Here is a 25,871-nt window from a genome sequence, read left to right as displayed (position 1 = left end):
ACACATACAGTGGAATATTACTCAATCATAAAAAAAAATGAAATCATACCATTTGCAACGGCCTGGATGGACCTTAAGGGTATTATGCTACATCAAATAAGTCAGACAGAGAAATACAGATACATTATGATCTCACTTACATGTGGAATCTAAAGAACAAAATAAATATACAAAATGAAAACAGACTCATAGATACAGAGAACAAACTGGTGATGGGATGGGGGCTGGGGTGTGGGAGAAAGAGGTGAAGGGATTAAGAAATACAAATTGGTAGTTACAAAACAGTTATGGGAATGTGAAGTATAGCATAGGGAATATAGTCAATAATACTGTAAAAACTATGTATGTTGCCAGGTGGGTATCAGAAAAAAGTGGGGGGATCACTTCAGAAATTGTATAAATGTCTAACCACTATGTTGTACACCTGAAACTAATATAATATTGAATGTCAACTCTAATTGAAAAATAAGAATTAAAAATAAAATGTCAAAAAAAATCATGTACAGCAGGAGTTAAATACAGAGAATAAAGTTCTCTTTTTTACTCATCAGTTCACTAAGAGTTCTTCGAGAATAGAGTGTGGGTAAGATATTGTACCAGATATTATTAATATAAGGAACACAAAAGAAATCAAAATCTCCTGGTCCATGTCTTCTAGGAGCTTACAATCTTTATTTAGAGAGACAAGTCTCTAATGAAATAGCTAATTATAATTATAGGCAAATCAAGATTGAGTCCCAACAGTTAGAAAATAGAAAAAATAAGTAGGTAGAATGTCTCCAAAGACTAATATAAATTTCAACTGTCCAAAAAGATCTTATGGAAAAGGAAAAATCTAAATTTTACCTGAGTTTAATAAATCACTTATTTATATTCCAGTCCAGTTAGTTCACACACACACACACCCCACACGGCCCTACCTGAAATTACAAAAAATAAAAAAAATAGAGAAACATGTCTACGGATATAATTTAGCCTAGTATAAACAGTACTAAGGATACATAGTAGAAGAAACTTAAGCAAAATGCCTCAGGCAGAGCTGCAGCTCAATTCTGAAGGACACATTAACCCAGCACAGAGGTAGTAATAAACGATGTGTCTCAATAGGAATAATCCAGTGTATTTCGACTCAATATCTTTTTTCAGTTCAACATCAGAAGAAAAATCCCCCCCAAAAGATAATTACAATGGGATTATTCTCAAGTAGATGGTAAAATATGTTCAAACTTCCTGGAATATTCAATTTAATGTTTACTTTAGCAATGAAAACAAAAACTATCACAAAAGATAGTTGCTTGTCAGCTATTTTAACAAAAATTCTCACCATAGTTTTTCATACGACTTTATTCTCCCACTGTATTCTCTACTTTGAAACATGTTCAAATCTCAGACATTAAGTTGCACATCTAGGAAGGGCCAAGAATAAACGCAAGACAACAAAGGCAAGAACTCCAACAGCCTCAGAGCCTGACACTAATTTACTGAGACAGATAAGGAACTCTTGGGAATGAAGCGTTTGCTAATTAGACCACCATGAACAGATTCCCAAACCTTGACAAAGTTTTTCTGAACATCTGATGGAGAACTCTGATTTATGGGCTGTCCAGGTGAAACATGAACAGCTGGCATCTTTTAATAATAATTGACATATGAGTTCGTTAAGGATCTCAATCTCTAGAAAACACACAGCTCTATAGAAGAAAACAAAGAGTGACAATTTTAGAGTCATCTACCTTATCTTTGTCTTCGACAACATCTGCCAAGACGTCATCTGGATCCAGGATTCCTCCATCTGTATATTCTAAATGATGAATCTTCACCCAGTAGCCAGGATCCTGTAGTAGAACCACCAACAAGTTTCATGACTCAAATTTTTTAAAAAAGTAAAATATATTGTAACTTTAAAAGAAAAAAAATGGCACATTAAAAATAGGCTCCCCACCCAAAAAATTTAAACACAAAAAATCAAATGTTATCGATTCATTTGGATAAATATTTGGCATTGCTGTCCTGTTTAACAGAAATTAGTAAATCAAAATATTTCATCAATTTTCCTAGAAGATAAACTGCAAAGCAAAAATAAATTGGTCAGCTATTTGAAGAGCATAATCAAGGAATTTTTCAGAGCCCACAATTTAGGTAATCTCAAGATCTTTGGAAAACAAAGATCTTCTTGAGGGTATTTTCTGAAACTGGGATTGGAAGTTCAAACAGATCCCAAAGCTGTAGGGGAGAAATCAAAAGGCAGAAATGTGTTGGCAATAGCCATAACTTTGGAATGTATAGGTGACGTGACGTGAATATCGACCTCTTCACCTGTTTAAATCACCATGCTATATGTTTGTCCTCAACTCTGAGATCTGCGGTGATATTTGGAGCAAGAGCTCCAGCACTGGTTTCCATTTATTGTAAATTGACAGCAACTCAAACCGTGTTCAGAACTGAATAGGGGGTTCACTCAATTGGGGCACTAATTTAGATTTCCCAGAGCTGTTTTTAAAAAAACTGTTTAGTAGTATAGAGCTTAAGGAAAAGAATTATATTCTCGATTTGATATATGGCTATACACACTAATACTATAGCTTAGAATTAAATAATGTAGCTCATTCAGTTATTTATGTACTGTCCATTTCCAGAAAAGATATGAAAGTAAAACATTATAATAATGAAAAAGAACATGAACCAATGAACAGAGAAGAACACTGATAAGGTTTTTACCAGAATACCCAACCTATAATCAATTTGGTTCTGGAATTCTTAGAAAGCCTCTCAAACTGAGAAATTTTTATCTATAAATTACTGTTTCTAATGAAGGAATAGATACCAGTTTGTGAGAAGAGATGAAAATTATTCAAGGATAAAGCCCTAAGCCTTTACCACATGAATCTTTATAAAGTATTAAGAACTAACATAACCCCCAGAATTCAAGTGCAATTTTACAAAAACTAATAGAAATAATTGTCACATAGCCTCTTCTTTAACTAACCCATACCATTATAAAAATAATTCTTTTGAAATATCTGTTCAAAAGACTACTGAAATGTGTCCCAAGTACATAGCTTTTCAGTAATCTGACTTGATAAAGTAATAGGCTTTAAAAAAGAAATTTGCCTCAGCTAGGCTTTCAACATTTCAAAATTAAGTTCTCTGTAGAGTATTCAAGAGCTATTCCAAGTAAAATAAAAGGAGTTTCTTCTGCTTCTAATACTAGGCTTATAGGTGGAAACACCAATGACTTATTAGGAAACTTTGCCTGATTTTATGCCCGGATAGAGATCACAAAGATAAGAGCAGTGATTATACAACCGGGTAAGAAAAGTATAAGGCACCCATCAATCATTCTTTAATCAGAAATTTTTGCCAACTGGAGGTGATTATGCTATAAAAAGGTAAGCTAAGTACAATAGACTGTGTTCTAAATAGAATACTGGAGTAGACAAAGCACTATACAATAGCCACTAGACTATACAGAAAAGATAGCAAGAAAGAAGTCCCCCAGTATCCTTTGGAAAGTGAATCTTTTTGCTGTGGCCATGCCATGAGCAACATATTTTTCCAAATCTACACAGGACTTCTGACTGAAATCTACAGAGTATTGCATTTTCCTTATAAAAACAGCCTTCTTACCAAAGGAGTTCAATTTAATTTATTTATATTAACGTCCATTGAGTTGTTTTTTGATATATTACAGCACTGTAGATAAAATCTGTTGATTTTAAACCTGTTTATAAAAGATGATGTAGTCTAAAGAGTTTGCTTTTTTCATATGCAATTACTTAAAAGCAGACAGCTATTAAGTTCGCTTTCTATTCATATTCAGTTTGTAAAAGCAGATTTTATCAACTAAGACTGAGGTACATACACAATTACCCCCAACAACTGCAGTACAAGTTAAAGTACACCTCTCTCTTCCTGCCTAGGGTAGGAATGAGGAGAAGAAAACCAAAGGCTCTGATTAACACGCTGAAACTCAGGAAACAGCAGGGGGTATGATCCGATCAGTGGCAGAAGGAGTAGCAGACAAGTGGCAGCAAGATGGGGTTAAGTCACATTCCTCCCTCACACATACTTGTGGGGTCTAAGATGTTCTAGAAAACAAGGCAAATGTCTTGAAACTAAGACATTTATCTCTAATTTTGATTCAAAAGAGTACTTAAAAGTTTTACAGAACTAAATCAAGTTTAAAAAAAAAGCAATTTGATACATTTTGGAATCATGTATTTCAGTCAAAAAAAAATTAAGTGAAATACATGTTGCCAGAATTTGAAAAGACTGCAATTTTAACTCTCCCCATTCCACACTGATACTACATTGCATATACTTCAAAGAAGAAAAGAGTAGGCATCGAGTCCTGAGCAAAAACAGAAAAGCTATATGAAAATAGTCTTAGTTAATATTTTACACATTCAAGAAAGATAAATCAACAAACACAGTACATACTAACTGTAATTTTGTCCCCATGGTATTTTGGTTATGGTGCTATAGATCACTTTAAGAATATACATTCAATATTAGCAGCTGACAGCCCTTGCAAGACCATAAATTCACCCTGACTCCTTTATGCATGTAAAAATATCAACTATTACCTTGCAGTCAACATTTTGCATTTCATTTATTTGCTTTTATTACCATCAGGAATAAAACTGATCAAACATGAAAAGATGTTCACATACATGTTATGGTTCACACAATTAATCACCTGGAAAAATTCACTGCATTTTTCATGATTGTGACATTTAATCTACCTTTATATTGCACAAATATCTCTAATACAGACAAATTTTAAATTATTTTAGTGCATCTCTAGTATATGAGCTATGCAATAAATCTTATTATTTACACTCCTAGGATCATTAAAGTATTAAAAAATAACATAATATACATTATATTTACTCCACTTTTGGTAGTATGGTGTCTGTTTTTTAAATAATGCACAGTTAACTTAAACTCTACCAGAATTTTAAAACTAAAACGGTCTATAAGGTTGAACTAGAAAAGGATATAAAAACATATGCATTACGGGAAGAAGACAATTACAGGGTACTTTTAATGATCAGTGTAAAAATTGTTCCGAACAGGCACTGAAACGAATAGCAACAAAATTCTTCACTGTGAGTAGATGACATAAAATTTGCCCCTATACCTTAGAAAACTTATATTAGCCTAAGTTTTGAAGAACGGTAATTTTTCATCTGCAATATCTAGAAGAGTAAGGTGGCAAGCCAGGTACTATAGCACCATGACTACCAAGTACTGAGATTATGTCAATAATCAAAAGACAGGGAAAATGTGGAGTTTCTAAACAAAATGTCTCGGGTCCAAGAAGAGAAAAAGCTACATTGAAATGGTGGCAAGGTCCCAAAAGGAGGAGGGCCTGGCAAAGAAAAAGCCAGTGACTGAAGCAGGACTATGTTATCAGTAGTGGCAATTACAGTGTCTAATAAGGCAACTGGATTTTTGTGGCTTAATGTTTTCACAAGAATAATCTTACCCACTGGAAAACAAGAACATTTATAAAATGGAAGCTAATGGGAAATTAGAATTTTCCTTACAGAATTTATCATGAATCTAGTAGAATGTAACCATAAAATGAGATTCTACCATTTCATCATCTCCTTCATAATTATAATAGCAGATAATTTGTTTTAGTGCTCACTATAGGCCAGGAACTATAGGTATTGCATGTTTTATACGATTTAACTCATTTATCCTCAAAGAGACTATTAAAGTGATTATCAATCCATTTTACAGATGAGGAACGCAAGGCATGAATAGGTGAATTAGCTTACCAAGGTCATATGCTCAATAAACAGCAGAGCTAAGGTGCATTTATTTTAACAAAAAAATATATATATATATTTTTCAGATTAAAGAACAAAGAGAACAATTATCTAAGAATAAGACAGGGGATCAGACCCATTTTGATTTCTACTTAAGTATACAGATCTAAACAAGTCTTCATTACTCTGGGCCTCGGTTGCTTCACAATTAGTGAATCTGAAGGCACTATGGCCTTTTGCACAATTTACCAGATAGAGGACACAAGAGGGCAATAATGGAAGGCCCCAAAGTCTTTGCATAAGTGTGTCCAGTATTTCATAAGCAAGAGAAGCTTCTGAACATAATTCCTCATAATCATGAAATTAGATTTGGGAAGCAATGAAAAAAGATCTTTCTGCTAAGAGTAGAGAGGGAGCCTGGGGCATTAGAAGTTGGATAGAGAATTATGTAGTTTGACATATGCATGCACATTCAAACTACATCTATCATAATCCTGTGGGGTTATTCTCCCTTCTGTCCAAGACCAGAAGAGAATCAGAGGCCCCAGAATGTAACCAGGAAAGCACAGTGATCAGAGCAGGTCTGGAGACTGGGGCAGGCAGAGAGCAAGGGTCTCTGAATAACCAAGCACGGACAGTGTAGGGGAAAACAAGAGTTCCAGAAAATGATGCTTGAGCAAAGCCTAGCAGAGTAGCACTGATACCTGAAAGGAAAGAATTAAGCTACAAAAGGCACCAATGAATATAGAGCTTAGTACAAGTTAGCCTTAACTGACTTTAGAATATGCCTTCACCGTCCTAAAACAGATCAACCAAATGCAAACTTGAGAAAAGAAGAAAATATGAGCTGATGCCATACTTTTATCAAGTATGTTTCCAAAGAATTCAGGAGAACTAAAATGGGACCAAGGGTGTTTATGCTGGGTTGAAGTAATACCTGGTGAATTCAACAACAGAATTATAAATTTCTGTATAAAATTAAGGTGAATCAGTGCATCTGTAAATTCACTTCCAGCTTTAAAAATCTATGATCCTACTAAAAGAAACTTGATATAACCATACTAACAACAGATAAAAGAGACTTAAAGAAATATTACTAAAGGTAAAGGGGGATATTCCATAATGATAAAAGTATCCATTCAACAGAAAAAAATTTAAAAACAATTCTAAATCTGTATGTATCCGATAATAACTTCAGTACATGTATACTGCCAAAATGGACAGGTTTTTTTAAAGATCCACAATCAGTGTGAGACTTGCGATAGAAAAATAGAAAACAAAAATGTCAGTTTAAGATCTAAATCACCCAAACAACACAATTAACAAAGTGACTTAAGTTATTTATATTACATATGCACAAAACATTGCACCCAAAAAGATTAGAAAATACATTATTTACAAGTGCACATGGAACATATGCCAAATTTCAGCCTAGAATCATTGAGAATATGCTCTCTTATTACAGAAGAATCAATTACAGAAAGATATCTAGCAAATATCTGGCTGTTTGAAAATTAGGAAAGAGTTTTGAATAATCCACAGATGAAAAATAATAAAAATGAGAAAATAGTTTTTAAATTAAAAATAATTAAAATAGTAAAAAATTGTGGGATGCAGCTAAAGCCATGTTCAATGGAATATTTATGGCCTTTAATGTATATATTAACAAAAAATCAAGAAACTAGAAAAAGAGAAAGGCTAGCCAAATTCAGACAGAAGAAAGGAAATAAAAGCCCAAAAGTCAATGAAATAAGCAAATATAAAACAAATATAAATCAAAGTTGGTTCTATGAAAAGCTTGATAAAATTGATAAATACCTAGTAGGAGTGATAAAAAAAAAAATGTCCAGTATTAAGAAGGAAAAGGGCAAGTGATACCTTCACAGATCTTACAGATATTAAAAAGAGGATATTGTAAAAGCTTTGGAGCTATGAATTTGATAATTTATATAAAATGAACAAATTATCTAAAAAATACAACTTACGAAAACTGACAATAAAAACAGAAACTATAAACAGCACAAAAAACAATCGAAGAAATTAAATCTATTATTTAAAAACTTTCCCATAAAGAAAATACCAGGCTTATATTACTTCAGTTAAAATCTTCCTAATGTTCAGTCTATGGCCATGTCACCCTGAACAAGCAGAATCCTGTCTGAACTCGGAAGCTAAGCAGGGTTGGGCCTGCTTAGTACTTGGATGGGAGACCACCTAGGAAGACCAGGTGCTGTAGGCATAAAAAGTTTTTTTAAAAAAAAGGGGGATTGTAAGTGGACAAGGTCCTTGCAATCTGTGAGGTCAACCAAGAATTGCCTCACCTAAAAAATAAATAAATAAATAAATAAATAAATAAATAAATAAGTAAAATCTTCCTAACGTTTAAGAAACAAATAGTGTTGATCTTCTGCAAATACTTTTAGAAACTAGAAAGAGAAATATTTCCCATCTTTTTTTTTTTTTTTTTTGAGGACGGTGCAATGGTGATACCAACACCTTACAAGGATGCTACAAAAAATTATAAAAATTACAAAAATTTGCATATGGGTACATTTGTAAAAATCTTAAAACATTTATAATCAAATTTAGTGATATATACCAAGAGTAATACATGTCATGACTAAGTGGGATTTATTCCAGTAATGCAAGAGTTGTTTAAAATTCAAAAGTCAACCAAGGTTATTCACCAAATTAATAGAGGGGGGGGAAAATAAATGTTAGATGATTGTCGTAACATGCAACACAGAGCATTCACCACCAATTCACAATAAAAACTACCTTAGCAAACAAAGCAAACCAGTAATAAACAGAAATATAACATTTTAAAAAATAGCACTTATAATAGCATCAAAAATTCAAATACTTAGGAATAAATCTAACAAAATATGTAGAACTTCTATATTAAACTTACAAAATATTAGGAAAAATAAAAAAGTTTCATGGATTGAAACTTGTTTTATGAAAACGGAAACAATATTGTGAAGATGTTGATCTTGCCCAAAATGATTAGAATTAGAGTTAGAATAGTGAGGATCTGGAGCAACCAGAATTCTCAGATACTGATGGTGGGAATGTACAATAATTTTGGAAAACTGGTAGTATCTGAACATAAACATAGCATAGAGCTAAACAGAAACATCCCACATAGCTCAGCAATTCCACTCCCAGGTATATATCCAACAGAAATGGGTATATAGAATTACCAAAAGACATGTACTAGAACAGTCATTATAGGATTATTCCTAATACCTAAAAATCTGGAAATAACCCAAATATTCATCACCAGTAGAATGGATAAATACCATATCATTGCAACAGAATACTAAATATCAATAAGAATGAACTACCACTTTATGGAATAATATGGGTGAACCTCTCAGCATAACATTGATCGAAAAGAGCCAAACACACACACAAAAAGAACATACTGCATGAGATTCCATGCAAATAAGCTCGCAAACAGGAACAACTAATTGACAATGTCAGAAGACAGGAAACTGGTTACCCCTTGAGAGGCGGAGGGCAGTGAGTAAAAAGGGACACAAAGGCTTCTAGAGTAAGGTTCTGTTTCTTGATGTATGTGCTGGCCACGGTTATTTGTGTCCTTTTCTGTATGTGTGTTATATAAGTGTTTACATAAAAATGAAAGGAACATTTTGCTTCAAAAAATGTGACTTCCTTTTTCAAACTGAAATGCATAATGGTTCCCTTCACACAAGACATCTCTACAGATAAACAAAGATCACTAAAAAGCTGTTTAGAACAAATTTCCTTATAAGAACAAATCTTAACACAAATAAAAGGTAAGGAATGTAAAGGTCCCAAAAAATGCGATGCCAGACAATCCTACTAACAGAACATGTAGCTCACTAACCACCAGTTATTCCAAACTCCTAACACCTAAACTCCTATTCTAAACTCCTAAGACAGTTGAGTCTTGGTGGACCACAGGCTTAAATGAGTCAACAGTGTGAGAAGTCTGCTAAATATGTTACCACCATCTTAGGCTATGATAATAGAAGTCCTATGTCCAGAACAGAGCAAGTGATAATCTCACTCTATGCTAAAGTGGTCACACCACATTTAGAGTATTTTTTCAAAATTTAAGAGACAGTTATTAACGCACTGGAGAGTACCCATATGGGAAATGGAAATAGGTCAGCTCACTCATCATAAGACATAATGTAGGTTTGTTGAAACTGGAGAACACAAAAGGAAAGTAAAATCCTGTTTCAATCATAGTAGAACCATGGTTTATAGAGCTCTAAGCTCTTAAAGTTATCTGGTAAGGTAAAATTTTTTTCTTATTGTTAAAATTATCCCTGGAAATCCCTCAGGGAGATACCATACTAAAGGCAAATATATCTCCTTTCAATAAGTCCAACACAACTTGTTTTTCATCCAGGACTGGAACATGTTATTGTCTTTTCATTTACGTACCAGATAAAGTATTGAGATTATGTTAGAGATCAAGTTTTGTGAACACTGCTTGTCTTCGACACTTAGAATCACGCTCTGGCCAGAGGCAGACTCGCACTACCCACACGTACACAGGAACTGACTGAGACAACAGAGGTAGCAGCAGTCTCATCTCATGCTTCCTCTAGGATATATGCTCATTGCTCATATAAGTTGAAATAGCTATACAATTCAAATTCTTATCCTCCTCTTTTTCTTTGGTTGACCTTTTCTGGTAAATCTGTAAAAGTTTTACATGACCATGTGAGAGTCCCACCAAATTAAAAGGCTTCCATGCACAAGAAAGATCTGGCTTGTTCTCCAGAAAAGGTATATAAACAATAGAGAAGTAAACTGAAGCAGCATAAGAAAGATCTTTTAAAAGGAGCTATATCTAAGAGTGGAGTGGGTTGTATGATGAGATAGTTCCCTAATCCTATAAGGAGTCAAACAGAGCCTAGACAGCCATATCTCAAGGATACTATAAGATAAAGAGGAGTAGGAATTGTGTGTTTCTAAAAACTCCTTCCAACTCTCAAACCGACAGCATCTAGAAAGCTCCTTTGGACTCTGAACTGACAGAGAATCTTCTTGAAAGAAGAAATCTCTGCTATTTTATTAGATGTTTTCAGCAGTTCGGCATTCCACAATTACTGTGCATCACCAAGCAGAAAGTCTATGAACAAGCCACCATATTTTAAATTTCCCAATCTATCTGTTATTCTAATGTCTTGATGTGTAACCTAAAAATTCACTAATTTATAAACAATTTTAAAAAAAGGTCTTTCTTCTCCACAGTAAAAGAATTACTCTGGTGGAGGAAAAAAAAAAAAAAAAAACCTGAGAATTTTACATTACTTGCATTATTTATAAATAGGCTAATTTCTCACTCTAAAACCACTCTTCTCCTCTACTCTTCCACCCCAAATTTGAGGTTTTCAAGCCTTGACTAGTAAATTACTAAGTTAAAAAATGGGTAGGAATTCATTGGTTCACAGACCATCTAGACCAGCCTTCCCATCTCAGAGGGGGGAAACCAGAATACATAGATTAAGCCACATTGAAGGCACACATTGGCTTATGACATATAATCCTAAACAAAAGTAGTCTCAATATAAGAGCACCAACAATTCCAGGGAGAATTTTCAATTTTATCTCATAATCCAAGTTTTGATACTATTACTTACTATCCTTTTCAAGCAGAAAGAAATATATTTAAGCATCAAAGATATACTTCATTTTCTAGTTCATATATCATCCCTTTCTAGTTCATATATCAACTAAATATTTAAAAGAATGTTAATCACCCCATATCATTTTTCATTCATCTCTGTGAAGTAACCATCACCTCAGCAGTTTTCTTTATATAAAGGACTTTAAATGTTCATTTTTCATCCTGGGAGTAACCTAAACTTATCTGAGGAAAAACGGTCCAGATATCTAGAAAGAGTTGTTTTTTCTTTTAATAAAGGACAAATTTTAATTATTTTCAAATCTACTGCCTACATCACCACGACACACTCTAACACTTTACAAGCTTATGAAAATTCCCTTTTCTTACAGATGTGAGTTAAATGCAGAAAGGTATAAGCCTTATATAAATCTTCAGGATTAAATATATTATAATCTTAAAACCAAAGTTCTATCAGTAAAATCAAATGTTAACTGCTAAAATGAATGATAATTATACATGTATTTAATTTGATATGTCAATTTCAAAAGATTCCCAAGATGAAAGACTTTTAAACCACTAAACCATTTACTAATTTAGTAACACTAAAATACAATGTTTCAGATAAATGTTAAAGAAAGGAGCTGATTTTTTAAATCCTGTTTTCTATTAATTGTTTTCAATGAAATTTTATAGTACAAAGACCTGGATGCCAATGTCTTAGAAGCTTGTGTGGTCCAAAGGAATGCAAGCCTATAGCCAAAAAAATTGAAGCAGTCATCTCCCCAAAGAGAGGGCCAAGCTAGAATTTTTCAAATAACTTATTCACTATAAAACCCTAAAAAGTATTCTGCTACAAAATGAATTTTAATAAGAATTTGAGATCTCAAATTCAAACAACTCAAACTTTACTTAATGCAGTCAAACTTTCTTGCTTTTGATGCTGACATCTTTGTACAGTAACTCCAAAGAATATCTTTGACAGATACTATCAATTGTGTGTGTAGCTTTGTGTATGTGAATGAGTAAAGAACGTTTAAAGAATTCTACAGGTAACTACCATGACCTCTAACCCTTTATTCAAACACAAAATTTTATGTTCCACCACTGAAGAAATTAAGACATAGAATTTTTATTTGCATCAGAGGATATACTTGTGGCAGTGTTTATAAAAATCAGTTAACTCTAAGATAAACACAAAGACCTCATCAATGTTATTTCTGCTCACTGTTTATAAAGCTTCTTTTCAGTACGGCAGTAATAGAAATGGTAAAGAATTACCTGTCTTTTATTTTGAAAAGTATGGGGACACTATAGTCCACTACTATTAGCTTTGTTTCTCCAACAGAATCATTCCTTTTGAATGCTACAGATGGGTCACAGATGTAGCTAAAAAGAGCACAGAAAGCACAGGAAAGGAAGTAGAAAAAGCTGCCCCCTCTCAAAGATGACCTTCCTAACTGTCAATATAAAGCTGATTTTCTTCCTCGTTACCAGTATCAAATGTTATCATTACTCCATTCAATTATTTGTTAATTTATATTACTTAGTTTCCCCTAACTGGACTTAAGTTCCATGATACAGAAATGTCTTCGTTTCCACATCCCAGTACCTAAAACTATATTTAGCATCCATTATAAATGTGTCATGTGAATAAAGACAGGGAGAAACAAAGGAGTAAAAAAGGAGGAGAAAAGATCTCATGTTATAACAGAGAAATCTATTTTCATTTATACTAAAACAAAATGTCTAATCATGTGACTTAGGTATTTTAATAAAGCCGACAGCAGCATAAGAGAAGTAGAAGCACTCTAGATCAGGGGTTCCCAACCCCATGCTTGGGACGTGTATCAGTCTGTGACCTGTTAGGAACCAGGCTGCACAGCAGGAGGTGAGTGGTGGTCTAGCTAGCGAAGCTTCATCTGTATTTGGAGCCTCTCCCCAGCACTAGCGTCACCGCCTCAGCTCCACCTCAGATCATCAGGCATTAGGTTCTTAGAGGAGCACTGGTCTCTGAGGCCAAAAAGGTTGGTGAGCACTGTTCTAGACTGTATGTCAATGACAGTCATTTATACAAGTATGTATTGAATCCTTGCAATATTTATGAACAAAATAGGGGGAAAAACCCATCCTTGGAAAAATAAAGCTTACATTTCAGTGAAGACACAAGACAGGCAGTAGTTAACAAACATAATAAATAATTAAGTGAAATGATATGTTAAAAAGTGTTAAGTGATTTGGGAGAGAAAATACAGTAGGGTGAGGAAAATAGGGAGTACAGAGAGCTTGTATTTTTAAATAAGGGGTCAGGTCTCGCCTTATTGAAATAATGACATCTGAGCAAAGAAGTGAAGAGGCAAGTCAGTGGCAGTCTGAAGAAAGTTTGATGTCCTAATAAATGGCTGTGCCCTTGGACAAGTCCATTTGCAGTCATCTGTAAAAGAAGTCAAAGCTCCAGAAAGGATCTTTATAGGAGTCCCTTTGTAGGAAAAGAAGTGGAAGAACTAGCTCACTAGTCAGACTGAATAAGCTTGGCACAGATGTGAAAATACCAAATGGTAGTAACTTCCCACCCAGTCTCTCCAAGAATACCTTACTCCACATCAAGGAAAATTTTTACTCCATTCTACAACACTAGCTAGAATTCTACTAACTTTACATCGTCATTAAAGATGCTGAAAAGTACTTTTTCTTTTAAATGAAAATACTTCCAGAAAGACAGAAGAAGAGATTTATGTTTTATTAGCATTTCAGGTGTTCCTGTCCAAACTACTGAGGTAAGGCATTCCAGGTGTGACCTGGGCGTGGACCACATAAAGAGGATAATCAACTTTAACCCTCAAAATGAAATTATTTAATGGGAAAATTGTGAGCTTTAAAGTCAATAAGACTAGGTTGAAATCCTAACTCCACCACTTATATGAAATAAGAATAATATCATCAATCCTCACCAGAGTATAAGAAATTCAGTACACATTCACACATACATGTACATACACAGGCACAGAGGTGTATGTATGTATGTGTGTGTATGTGTGTGTGTGTGTGTGTGTGTGTGTGTGTGTATGCATGTGAATATATATATATATATGTGTATGTGAATATATACATACATTTTTTCTTTCTTGGTATCATAGTCTTAAATTCCACAAAGGCAGAGGCATTTCTAACTCATATACTACTATAATGCCAGCACCTAGCACAATTTCTCTTCACAACAGATGTGTAATAAACAGTACCCGCTATTATTACTACCCTGGACAATTCTTCAAAACTGAGAGAACTGAGAGTTCAGAGGGCAAAGAGACCTCCCGGACTTGAGAAATAAGAAAGTCAACAAGAGCGAACAAAAGGTCCGGAAGAAAAAAGTATAAGAATGTGAGGCCAGTTTTTCATATGTCAAAATATGGGCCAGAAGGAAACTCCTCCCCAGTTTTTCTCTATGCTTATAATCAAAACGTGGCCTGTAGACCAATGCAGTCCATGAACTGTTTTGTTTTCCACTTGCGACAAAAAATTGGGAGGAAGCATTAAAATTTTTATAGCAATTTTTATTGCTGTGATATGCAAGTACATAATTTTTTTATTTCATTAATGTATCTAGTTGCTATAGATGAACGAACAAATAAAATAATCTGGTCTTCCACCACAAATGTTATGAGTACTCCCAGATAAACTAGTTATATGCCCCTGACACCGAGGCCCGTAACTAAGATTCGTAATTAACTTACATAGTTCGTTGACATTAATCACAATGTTGACATATGAAAAGTAGGCCTCTACCAATAAGAAAAACTTTCATTTTACATAATTTACATAGGAAAACATAGGCCAAACTTCCAAGACAATTAGCTACAATTTTTATAAATTTACTTACCTTAGTCACAACACCTTATTTACTTTATGAGAGTAAATGAGAATACAGGTCATGACAATGAAAATGATGCAATTTCATCTAAAGTCATGGTATTATTACATCATTACACTCTTATCATACTATTAGGTTATAAATATAGTGGAGGGAAAAGCCCCAAGCAGAAATGCCAATTGTGTAGCAGGCAAACAATAACAACAAACAACAGAAAAATAAAACTCAAGGACTCAAAGTTCACCTTAGAAAGTTTCAAAACTTGTAGAAAAATAAAGTGTTGAAAAAAAGTTTTATGAGAGTTATGTCAAAATATCAGTTATATACATTCATGTATATTTATACATATTCACTTACACATACATATTAATACAAAATGTGAGATGCCCGCTGGTCTGTTCTTTACTTTATACAAGAAAATAAATTCAATCCTTATTTTCTTTTAAAGTTGTAGATGCAGAAATGTTTTAATTGAAAAAAATATTGCCAGTTAACACATACCCATGGTTATAGTTAAGACTATCCCATTCTTTCTTCCCTGGAAATCATCCATAAACAAGGAAACCTAAAAACAGAATCATGAAACCATCTTCATGAAACCACGTAATATCTGCGATTCAAAGCACAATATAAAAGACAGAAAATGAAGAGATAAAGAAGTAATGCCATTTCAAGGAGGAGGAAGTATCTTTGGATGAAGGTAGCTAGTATGAAAAATAAGCCAATCCACGTGGAACACTGCATGGAGACACGAGGGTCCATGATAATTAGAAGATAAGGGCTGAAAATGGTGAATAAAAAATGTACAAAAATGTGTTTAAATATGAAGAAACTCCTAGGTGCCCACCACCATCCTTCTCTGTCAACAGGCAGACACAATATCTGAAGAAACTGACCCATAGGAGGGTCCAGACTCCAATACATCGAATATAGAAAAGGGCTGAATACAATAGGCTACAGACTGCAAACAGGAGTCTGCATAATTATTGCTACACATTCCAACCCATTACCCAATCCAACCCCAGAAAACTAGCAGCCAAGCTTACAACCAACCTTCCTCTGCAGCCACTCCTTGTACTAAGAGTCATTTTATACAACAATTATAAGAAGAAAAAAAGATGAAATTCGAAGAAAGCTAAGCAAATAAAATAGATTAACTCCAAGAAAATCAAAAATTTGTACAATATAGGAAGCAAGCATAGTTACTGACTGAAGAGTGAACATATCTGCATGGTTATAGTAGTAAAAGTAGATTTAACCCAAAAGTCCAATAACAATTTTGGGCAACCAAGGGGCAGAAAAGGGAGAGAACATGAAAAAGCTGTCAAGAAAGTTTTAATTTTCAACTAATCTTACAGGACGTAAACAGATAATGTCTCAAATTGATGAATCAAGAGATAGCTGTAAATTCGCATTTGGAAATAAAAGCATATTGCTATCCCTTGATTCATAAATTATTTAGAATTAAGGAGATAAATACAAAAAATATATATATACACTAAAGAGTTTAGAGTGGCCGCTTCTTGGAAACAAGATGGGCAGGAGTATCTCAACAGACGACTTTTTTTTGTTATGGGCCTTTTGGCACTATTTGACTCTTTAAACTAGAAACTGGAAAACTGTAGTCATCATCTATTTTTGTAAATAAAGTTTAGTGGAATACAGCCATGTTCATTCACGTAAGGATTTTATATGGCTGCTTTTGCACTACAACAGCATAGCTGAGTAGATTCGACCAAGATCACATGGCTTGCAAAGGCTAAAATATTTACTACCTGGCCGTTTACAAAAAATTTACCAGCTCTTGCTTTAAAATATGTGTAAGAATTACTTTGATTTTAAAAATTAAATAGCACAGATGGGTAGCCCAATGGTATTCTCCCGAGGCAACTCTTTTAGACATTTTCGTCTAATGGAATGTTAACGCCTTCTCTAAATAATAAGCATTTCTAATGGTCTCAACTTACTCACTTCAGAAATCATCTTTGGACATTCTGATATCATTGATGGCAATTAAGTATATTTAAAGTCCCCAAACTTTCCCATCCTTCTTTCTCCTACTATTGCTATTCAAATACGTTTATTTCCTTTAATGGTTACTTTTATTGTGGTGAATAACTTAGACTTCTATTTTTAATTCTATCATCTAAAGATAGCATCCCTTAAGAGTAAGAGGCTGTTTCACAGTTGTTACTCTTATTCTTTCAGCCCTTTCACTTTTCATTTGTCAGCTCTACCTATACATTATTAAAATTGAAAACATTTACATTCTCTTCTGTAATGATAACCATACTGTGTCTCTAATTTGATTCCAAGAGTAGAAAGCCAATAGACAGTACTGAAATTTATGTCAACCAAGGAAATAGAGTCTGTTCCCTGACAAACCAAATAAGAAATGACTTAGTCATATACTAATGTCATAACCCCTAAGCCATTCAAACCAGAATGTTCAAATATATTCTCCTTTTCAGTGTTCCCATTTGCCCAAAATTATATTAGATTACTTTGATATATGTTATAATAATTGACCTTGATAGCAAAAATACATAGTAAGTTATCCCAAAAGATAATTTTATAATATTTTTCTACGTGTATAGCATATATATATTACATATGCAATATATATATATATATGTATATATGATCACAAACATGCAGGTGGATATAATCACATCCAATATAAAAACATCTTTGGCTCAAGGCCTCTATCCATCTTCAAAGCTATGAATGGCCATTCCAGTATGACCTCCTCTGCTGCTTCCTTATTCCACATATAAGGACTCTGGGGCTTAATATTGGACTCACCAGAATAATGCGGGATAATCTCCCTATTTTAAAGTTAACTAATTAGCAATTTTAATTCCATATGCTACCTCAATTCTCATTTGCCATTTAACATATACAGAGGTTCTGAGGACTAGGAAGTAGTAATGTTCGGGAGTCATTATTTTGTCTAACATAAGTGTCAAATATAGTATATTGTCTTTTTTTTTTTTAAGTGTCATAACAACTAGAATAATTATACCAAATTAAATACAAATGAAAATCAATATGTTAAAAGACCCACCTCAGTGATGTGTTTTGAATAAAAAGTGTTACAAATAAGGCTAATGAAGTAACTAAAAGGTGTATCTTCAGAAATCTTCAGTGTTAATTTGAAAGCCCAGCCTTCATAAAATGTCAGGTCACGTTTAACTTTTGTCCTAGCATTCCAGAGAATTTATCCAAGAAAAGCATTAGTTTTTAAACAGAAATATAAAATAGAGATAGAAAATTGTAGGAATACAATTAAATTTTAATCTAAAGCACAAGGCCCTAATCGATCACAATAGATGCCAGCAAATAAGGTCAATCAGATGTCACTAGCTGACTACATCGGCCCGCCCATTTGACTTTCAGAGCCATGCTTACCAATGAGAAAGTATTTCCAACCAAACTTTATTTCCTCTATTCTGATTACTGAGTCCTCTCAGATTGAAGATATGATTATATTGCATCTATCGTAAATAATACTTCATAGACTTGGAAGAAGCCTTTTTATTTATTTACACCTCTTTCCACAATGGACATTTATCATCAAATTATCCCTTGCTTGCTTTTATTTCTCATATACAAGAATAACCAAAGTTTTGACTCTCCTTATAACTGTACCTCCTTAGCCATACTTTATCTCTTCTCTGAAATTTTTATAAGTCTTTCATATGCTGAAAGACAGAGTCCAAAACATAAAAGGCACAGCATAAGGCATAATGGGAATATAAAGATTCTACTACAAAAGCAATGCCTTTTCACTATCTGTGAGTGCCCATGGAAGGCAGGACCTCTCCATGCCATGCCACCCCCTCCCAAAAAAAACCAACCTAAAATTCAAGATTATAAGGGAGTCCACTATAAATCTGTAACAAAAATGAAAACATGGAGGAAATGAACAGGAAAGTGGAAAAAGCGTACTTAGTTTCTATATGTGTTGAATCTGACATGCCTCTGGGCGATCTAAATTAAGATGTCTAACAAGCGGATTAAAATATGGGAATTGAGTTCAGAGAGAGGTTGAGACTAGGACATGTAAATTTGTAAGTCAAATGTACAGAGGTAATACTTGGAGTCAAGTAAAATATAAAATACAGGAGACTTATAGGAAAATTTTAGGGGACGTATCAAAAGCTGTGCTTAGAGGGAAATTTACAGGACTGAATGCATATATTAGAAAAGAATAAAGATGTAAAATCAATAATCTAAGTTTCTACTTTAGGAAACCAAAAAAAAAAATGACCAAATTAAATTCAAAGCAAGTGGAAAAAAAAGAATTAAAAATTACAACAAAAATCAATCAATGAAATTGTTAAGAAATCAATAGAGATAAATCAATAAAACAAGCTGATTTTTTAAAAAGAGCCATAAAATTGATAAGCCTCTAGACATGCTAGGAGAAAAGACTCAAATTACTATTATCAAAGTGAAAGAAGGGATATCATCATAGCTCCTACAGTCATTAACAAAACAATAAAAGAATACCATGAATAACTGTATGCCCACAAATTTGACAATCTGGATAAAATGGACCAATTCCTTGAAAGATACAATCTGCCTAAACTCGCACAAGAAGAAATAGGCAATCTGAATAGGCCTATACTATTAAACAAATTGATTCAATAATTAATAACCTTTCAAAACAGTAAGCACCAAGACCAGATAGAGTCACTGGTGAATTCTACCAAACATTTAAGGAAAAAATTATATGAATTCTCTACAATCTTCATCAGAGGATAGAAGTAGAGGGAATACTTCCTAACTCAACCTGTGAGGCCAGCATTACCCTAATACTAAAACCAGACAAAGACATTAAAACTACAGACCAATCTAATGATCATGCATGTAAAAATCCACAACAAAATATTAGAAATTGAATTCAACAATGTATAAAAAGAACTAAACATCACAACCACCAAGTAAGACTTACCCTACCTAGGTACACAAGTCTAGTTTAATATTCAATAATCACTAATGTAATTCATTATATCAATAGGCTAAAACAAAATCATATCAATAAATGCAGAAAAGGCTTTGACAAAATCTAACACCTACTTATGATAAAAACTTTCAGTATATTAGGATTAGAGGGGAACTTCCTCAAATTCATAAAGAATATCTACAAAAAAAAAAATCTACATCTAATGTAATACTTATTGGTGAGAAACTCAAAGCTTTTGTTCTAAGATCAAGTACAAGGCAAGGATGTCTTCCCTTACCACTCCTTGTCAACATTGTACTGGTAGTTTTAGCTAATGCAATAAAAACAAAGGGAAATAAATGGTATACAGATTGGGAAGGAAAAAATAAAACTGATTTTGTTCGCGGATTACATGATTGCCAATTCTTTCAGATCTTCTATGTAGATACACACACAAAAAAAATCTCTTAAGTGATTACAGCAAGGTTGCAGAATATAAGGTTAATATACAAAAGTTAACCACTTACCTACAGACCAGCAATGAACTAGTAGAATTTGAAATGAAAACACACTTTTTACATTAGCACCCAAAAAATGAAAACCTAACAAAATATGTACAACATCTATATGAGTAAAACTACAAGTATCTAATGAATGAAATTAAAAAAGAACTAGAAAGAGCTCCTTTTTCATGGATAAGAATATTCAATATTGTCAAAATAGTTCCTCCCAATTTGATCCATACAGTCCATGCAATCTCGATTAAAATCCCAGCAAGTTATTTTGGGGATACCAGCAAACTAATTCTAAAGTTTATATGGAGAGGTAAAACTCAGAAGAGCCAACACAACATTGAAGGAGAAGAACAAAGTTGGAGGACTGATACTACCTGACTTCAAACGCTTAGTATAAAGCTATACCAAACAAGCAAAAGAATAGACAAACAGATCAACAGGACAGGATAGAGAGCTCAGAAACAGACCCATAGGGTCTACTGACTGTTGACAAAAGATGCAAAGGCAATACGATGGAGCGAATAGTCTTTCCAATATGTAGAGCTGAAACTACTGGCCATCTACAGACAAAAAACTAATCTTGAAACAGGCCTTATACCATTCATAAATATTAACTCAAAATGGATCACAGACCTAAATGGAAAATGGAAACTATAAAACTTTTAGATAATAAAATAGGACAAAACCTACATGACTTGTTAGATACAACACTCAAGGCATAATCCATGAAAGAAATAATTGATAAACTAGACGTCATTAAAATAAAAAACTTCCAATTCTCTGGACTTTATCAGATCAGAAGACAAGCCACAGACTGGTAGAAAATATCTGCAAAAGAAACATCTAATATAGGAATTATCCAAAATATACAAAGAACTCTTAAAACTCAACAATAAAATAACAAAAACCTGATTAAAAAATGGCCAAAGACCTGAACAGATACCTCAAAGATGGCCAACAAACATATGAAAAGAAACTCCACATCATGTATCAGAGAAATACAAACTAAAACAACAATGAAATAACACTACGCACCTATTAGAACTACCGAAATCCAGAACACTTGACAATAGCAAATGCTGGTGAGGATGTGGAGCAACAGGAAGTCTCATTTATTGCTGGTGGGAATACAGAGTGATGCAGTCACTTTGAAAGACAATCTGGTGGTTTCTTACAAAAGTAAACATACTCTTACTATATGATTCGGCAATCACGCTCCTTGGTATTTACCCAAAGGAGCTGAAAACTTAAGTCCACATGAAAAACTAAACTCTAAAGTTTATAGCAGCTTTATTCATAATTGCCAAAACTTGGAAGCCGCCCAGATGTCGTTCAGTAGGTAAACAGATAAAATGTGGTACATCCAGACAGCGAAATTGTTAGTCAATGTTAAAAAGAGTTATCAAACCAGGAAAAGACATGGAGAACCTTAAGTGTGTATTACTAAGAGAAAGAAGTTAACCTGGAAAAGACTATATTATGCACTACATGATTCCAACTATAAGACATTCCAGAAAAGGCAAAACTCTAAGTACAGTAAAAATATCAGTGGTTTCTGGAGTTAGGGGCAGGGAAGGATGAATAGGTAGAGCAGAGAGGATTTTTAGGGCATTAAAAATATACCGTAAGTATGAATACCTGTCCTATACTTTTTCCAAATGTATAAATGTACAACACCAAGAATGAATCATATGTAAACTAGAGACTATGAGTGATTATGATGTGTCAATATAGAGTCATCAATTGTAACAAATGTATTTCTCTGGTGGGGAGATGTTAAGAGGCTATGCATGTGTGGGGCAAGGGATGTGTGAGAAATCTCTGGACCTTTCCCTCGATTTTGCTAAGAACCTGAAACTGCTGCAAAATAGTCGTAATGATTTTTTCAAAGTAGATGGCTCCAAAACACATCTCTATCAAGATTTTATTACTGAGCTCCACCCTGACATCTCAAAATAGATGCCTTAGCGATAACCTATAGATGCCCAAAACTGAGTGTATAACCTTTCACACCCTATGTATTTCTCTTCTCAGTGAATTGCAGTACTTTTCCAGTTCTGTGAGTCAAAAATCTAGGATTCATCTATACGTATCTGTCACCCATATATGAAATCCATCTACAAATTCTGTCAATTCTATCTGCTAAATCTACTTCACATCTGTCCACCTTTCTCTACTTTCACAACTACTTCCCTAAAGGTAACCATGGTCTCTAATGTATACTACAAATAATAGTCACCCACTAGTCTGTCTACATCTACTCCGTTTTCTTCAAATACTCGATGCCCTTCCTAGAGTTGTATGCTTGGAGTCCTACTACTGCTTCAATCCAAAAAGACTTTCTTCCTTGTCTAAAAAGACCTGTACCTTGCACTTCCTGTTTTATTCTTAGCTATCATCTCTCTAGGCACTACGTGGCTATCTCCTCATCTCACATGTGAATCCTTCCTCAATTCCCTAATTAAAAGTAATTTCTTCTCCTACCATGTCCCTACATTACCTTGTTCACATTTTGTTTATATCTATTTCATTTTGCCCCTATGATCAGTTTGTACATTTCATTCTCAAGTGTATGTGCAATGTCTTCATCATCTTAATAAGCTCCTTTTACTTCCTCACCCAAGAGCCCAGTCTAGCATTATAAATTTATCGTAAGCTCAACAAGCAACAAAGTCAATTACTGCTGATTGCCATACTGATATTACATTTAGACATAAGAAGGATTAGGACCAGAGTAAGTTCAAGAAAGGAAATCTGCACTAGTAGGCAACAGGAAACAGTCAATCATCACTCGGTAAATAGTTGATTAGAAGCTCGATGAAAGGACCAAGTCACAGTCACAAAATTCTTTAAGAGTTTGCAACCTTTCACATATTGCCCAAGATGTTCCCACCATGCCCTTGAAGCCTTCTAAAATTTGGTTAGAAATACACCAATTAATATGCTAGACTTCATTTATCCCAGTAATTTCTACTTATTTGCAATACAACTTTATCATGAGAATATATATAAAAATTACCAGTTAGAGGTCACAGACTGATTCATCAAAATAGGCTTTTAATCAAATTACTTCATTGTGCAGATGAGCAAACTGAGGCCCAGATTAGTTGAACATATTCCCTGAGGGCACAAAATTGGCCACTGTCAGAGTCAAGATCATAGCACAGTTTTCCTGAGTCTTCGTCTAATGAGTTGGCACTTGATCTGTATAAAATAAAAAAGATCACAGGCATGGATAATTGGAATATTTGGAATTTTATACCCACTGGTTGAGGAATGTGGCTCACTCCCTCCAAAATAAAGAAATCTGCCTTTGGGTGTGGGGCCACAGCCCTGAACCAGATGGCACAGAAGAGCCATGCCAGGAAGAATATTCTTGTTCCTCTGGCAGAGTACTTGTAGCCCTTTAACAGGAGCCAGACAGCTGGAGGGTGGGGCATTCTTGGACAGGCTCCACCTTCCATGTGATCAATAGCCATAGCCTATTCTTAAAGGCCATACCCAAAAAGCTCACAAATTTTACATATATATATATATGTGTGTGTGTGTGTGTATATATATATATATATAAAATCATTTTTAAGACCCTAAAGTGAGGACATTTTATACTTTCCAAAGAATTTTAAAAGCCTGGATTAAAAAACAAAGTCAAAAAACATCAAGAAAATCATAGCCATAAACACAATTAATATACAGCAGGGTTTTGAAAAGCCACTCTCAAAAACTTCTTACCATTTCCAAATCTGTACAAACACTGTATCTGAGTCTCTTTGGTGAAAACAATGCTAAAATTTGCTAAAACTGAACGCTGCAAATATTTGTATCAAATATTTACATATGTCAAAGTTCCTATTAAATGTAAGTCTTTCAAATTAAAGCCCAACAAACATGACAAAGAATGAGGTAAAAGAAAGAGAGAGATCTAGAAAATCTTGATTAGTCCTTGGACTGACTCATTCTACCTAATCCTGTATGTATTCACAAACGAGTACAGGAGACAAATTCTTACAACTACTGCTCTCTGACTTTCACATATCTAACAGAAAACTATTATCAGGAAATATAGCCAAAGGAATAAGCCCTGCTAATGAATTCAAATTCTCAGAAGCTATTTGCCTTAAGTTCTTCAGAATGGATTTCACCAGAGCCAGTATATGCTTATAAGGAAAGTCCCTTGAAAACCAGAATCAATTTTTAAATGTGGAAATAAAAATATCCTTTCATAAGTGCTTTTATATAATACATTACTATTCACTATCATGTCAAACAGGAAAATCAGCATTCTTCATTACATAAGACCAATGACCAAAAGTTTGCTTTTAATGACTAACTTCCAGGGAGAGTAGAGAGCATTTAGTTATGCCTCAGCTGGCAAGATTTTATTTGCTTTACCTATTTGCAGGTCACAATTTCTACGGTTCATTTGCTTTATACAAACACAATAAATAAAGGTATTTCTCCATTACTTGAAAAGAGTCTAGCATCTGAGAATAAGCAACTGATGCTTTACTCCATATTCAATTTTATCACCACAGATATTTTCTGCCTTGTCATCTACTTTTTTTCAATAAAAGTTGACATTCAATATTATTTCATATTAGTTTCAGGTGTACAGCATAGTGCTTAGACATTTATATTATTTACAAAGTGATCCCCCTGATTAGTCTAGTACCTATTGGGCATTATACACAGTTATTACAATATTATTGACTATGTTCCCTAGGCTGTAGTTTATATCCCCGTACTACTTTTTAACTACCAATGTGTATTTCTTAATCCCTTCACCTTTTTCACCCAGATCCCTAACCCCTATCCCATCTGGCAACTATCAGTTGTTCTCTATACCTAAGAGTCTGTTTCTGTTTTGTTCATTTATTTGTTTTTTAGACTCCGCATACAAATGAGGTTATATGGTATTTGCCTTTCTCTGACTTATTTCACTTAGCATAATGCTCTCGAGGTCCATCTATATTGTCACAAATAGTAAGATTTCATTCTTTTTTATGGCTGAGTAATATTTCATTATATATATATATACAATGGAATTATATATATATATATAAAATGGAATTATGTATACACACACACACACACACACCATTCTTTATCCAGTCATCTATCGATGGAC

At 33.8% G+C, this 25,871-nt stretch overlaps 1 protein-coding gene and 1 pseudogene across 8 annotated transcripts in view; one reads left to right on the top strand and one right to left on the bottom strand.

The window, feature by feature from the left end:
• Positions 1–25,871, bottom strand: part of PARD3B (par-3 family cell polarity regulator beta) — a 901,201-nt gene that overhangs the window by 769,733 nt on the left and 105,597 nt on the right. For all 8 annotated transcript variants that reach the window (XR_005649078.1, XM_039844925.1, XM_039844928.1 and 5 more), the window contains exon 2: positions 1,734–1,835. Coding sequence is in view for 7 of the 8 variants with exons in the window: in XM_039844925.1 (XP_039700859.1) it covers positions 1,734–1,835 (102 nt within the window). In the remaining variant the exon portion in view is untranslated. The remainder of the gene's footprint in view (positions 1–1,733; positions 1,836–25,871) is intronic.
• On the top strand, positions 7,901–8,019 carry LOC120587814 (uncharacterized; annotated as a pseudogene).

The sequence above is a fragment of the Pteropus medius genome, unplaced genomic scaffold, assembly GCF_902729225.1.
Source record: "Pteropus medius unplaced genomic scaffold, Ma_sr-lr_union100, whole genome shotgun sequence".
NCBI classification, from domain to species: domain Eukaryota; kingdom Metazoa; phylum Chordata; class Mammalia; order Chiroptera; family Pteropodidae; genus Pteropus; species Pteropus medius.
Note: the sequence above shows the minus strand (reverse complement) of the source record. Positions and strands in the feature narration are given on the sequence as shown.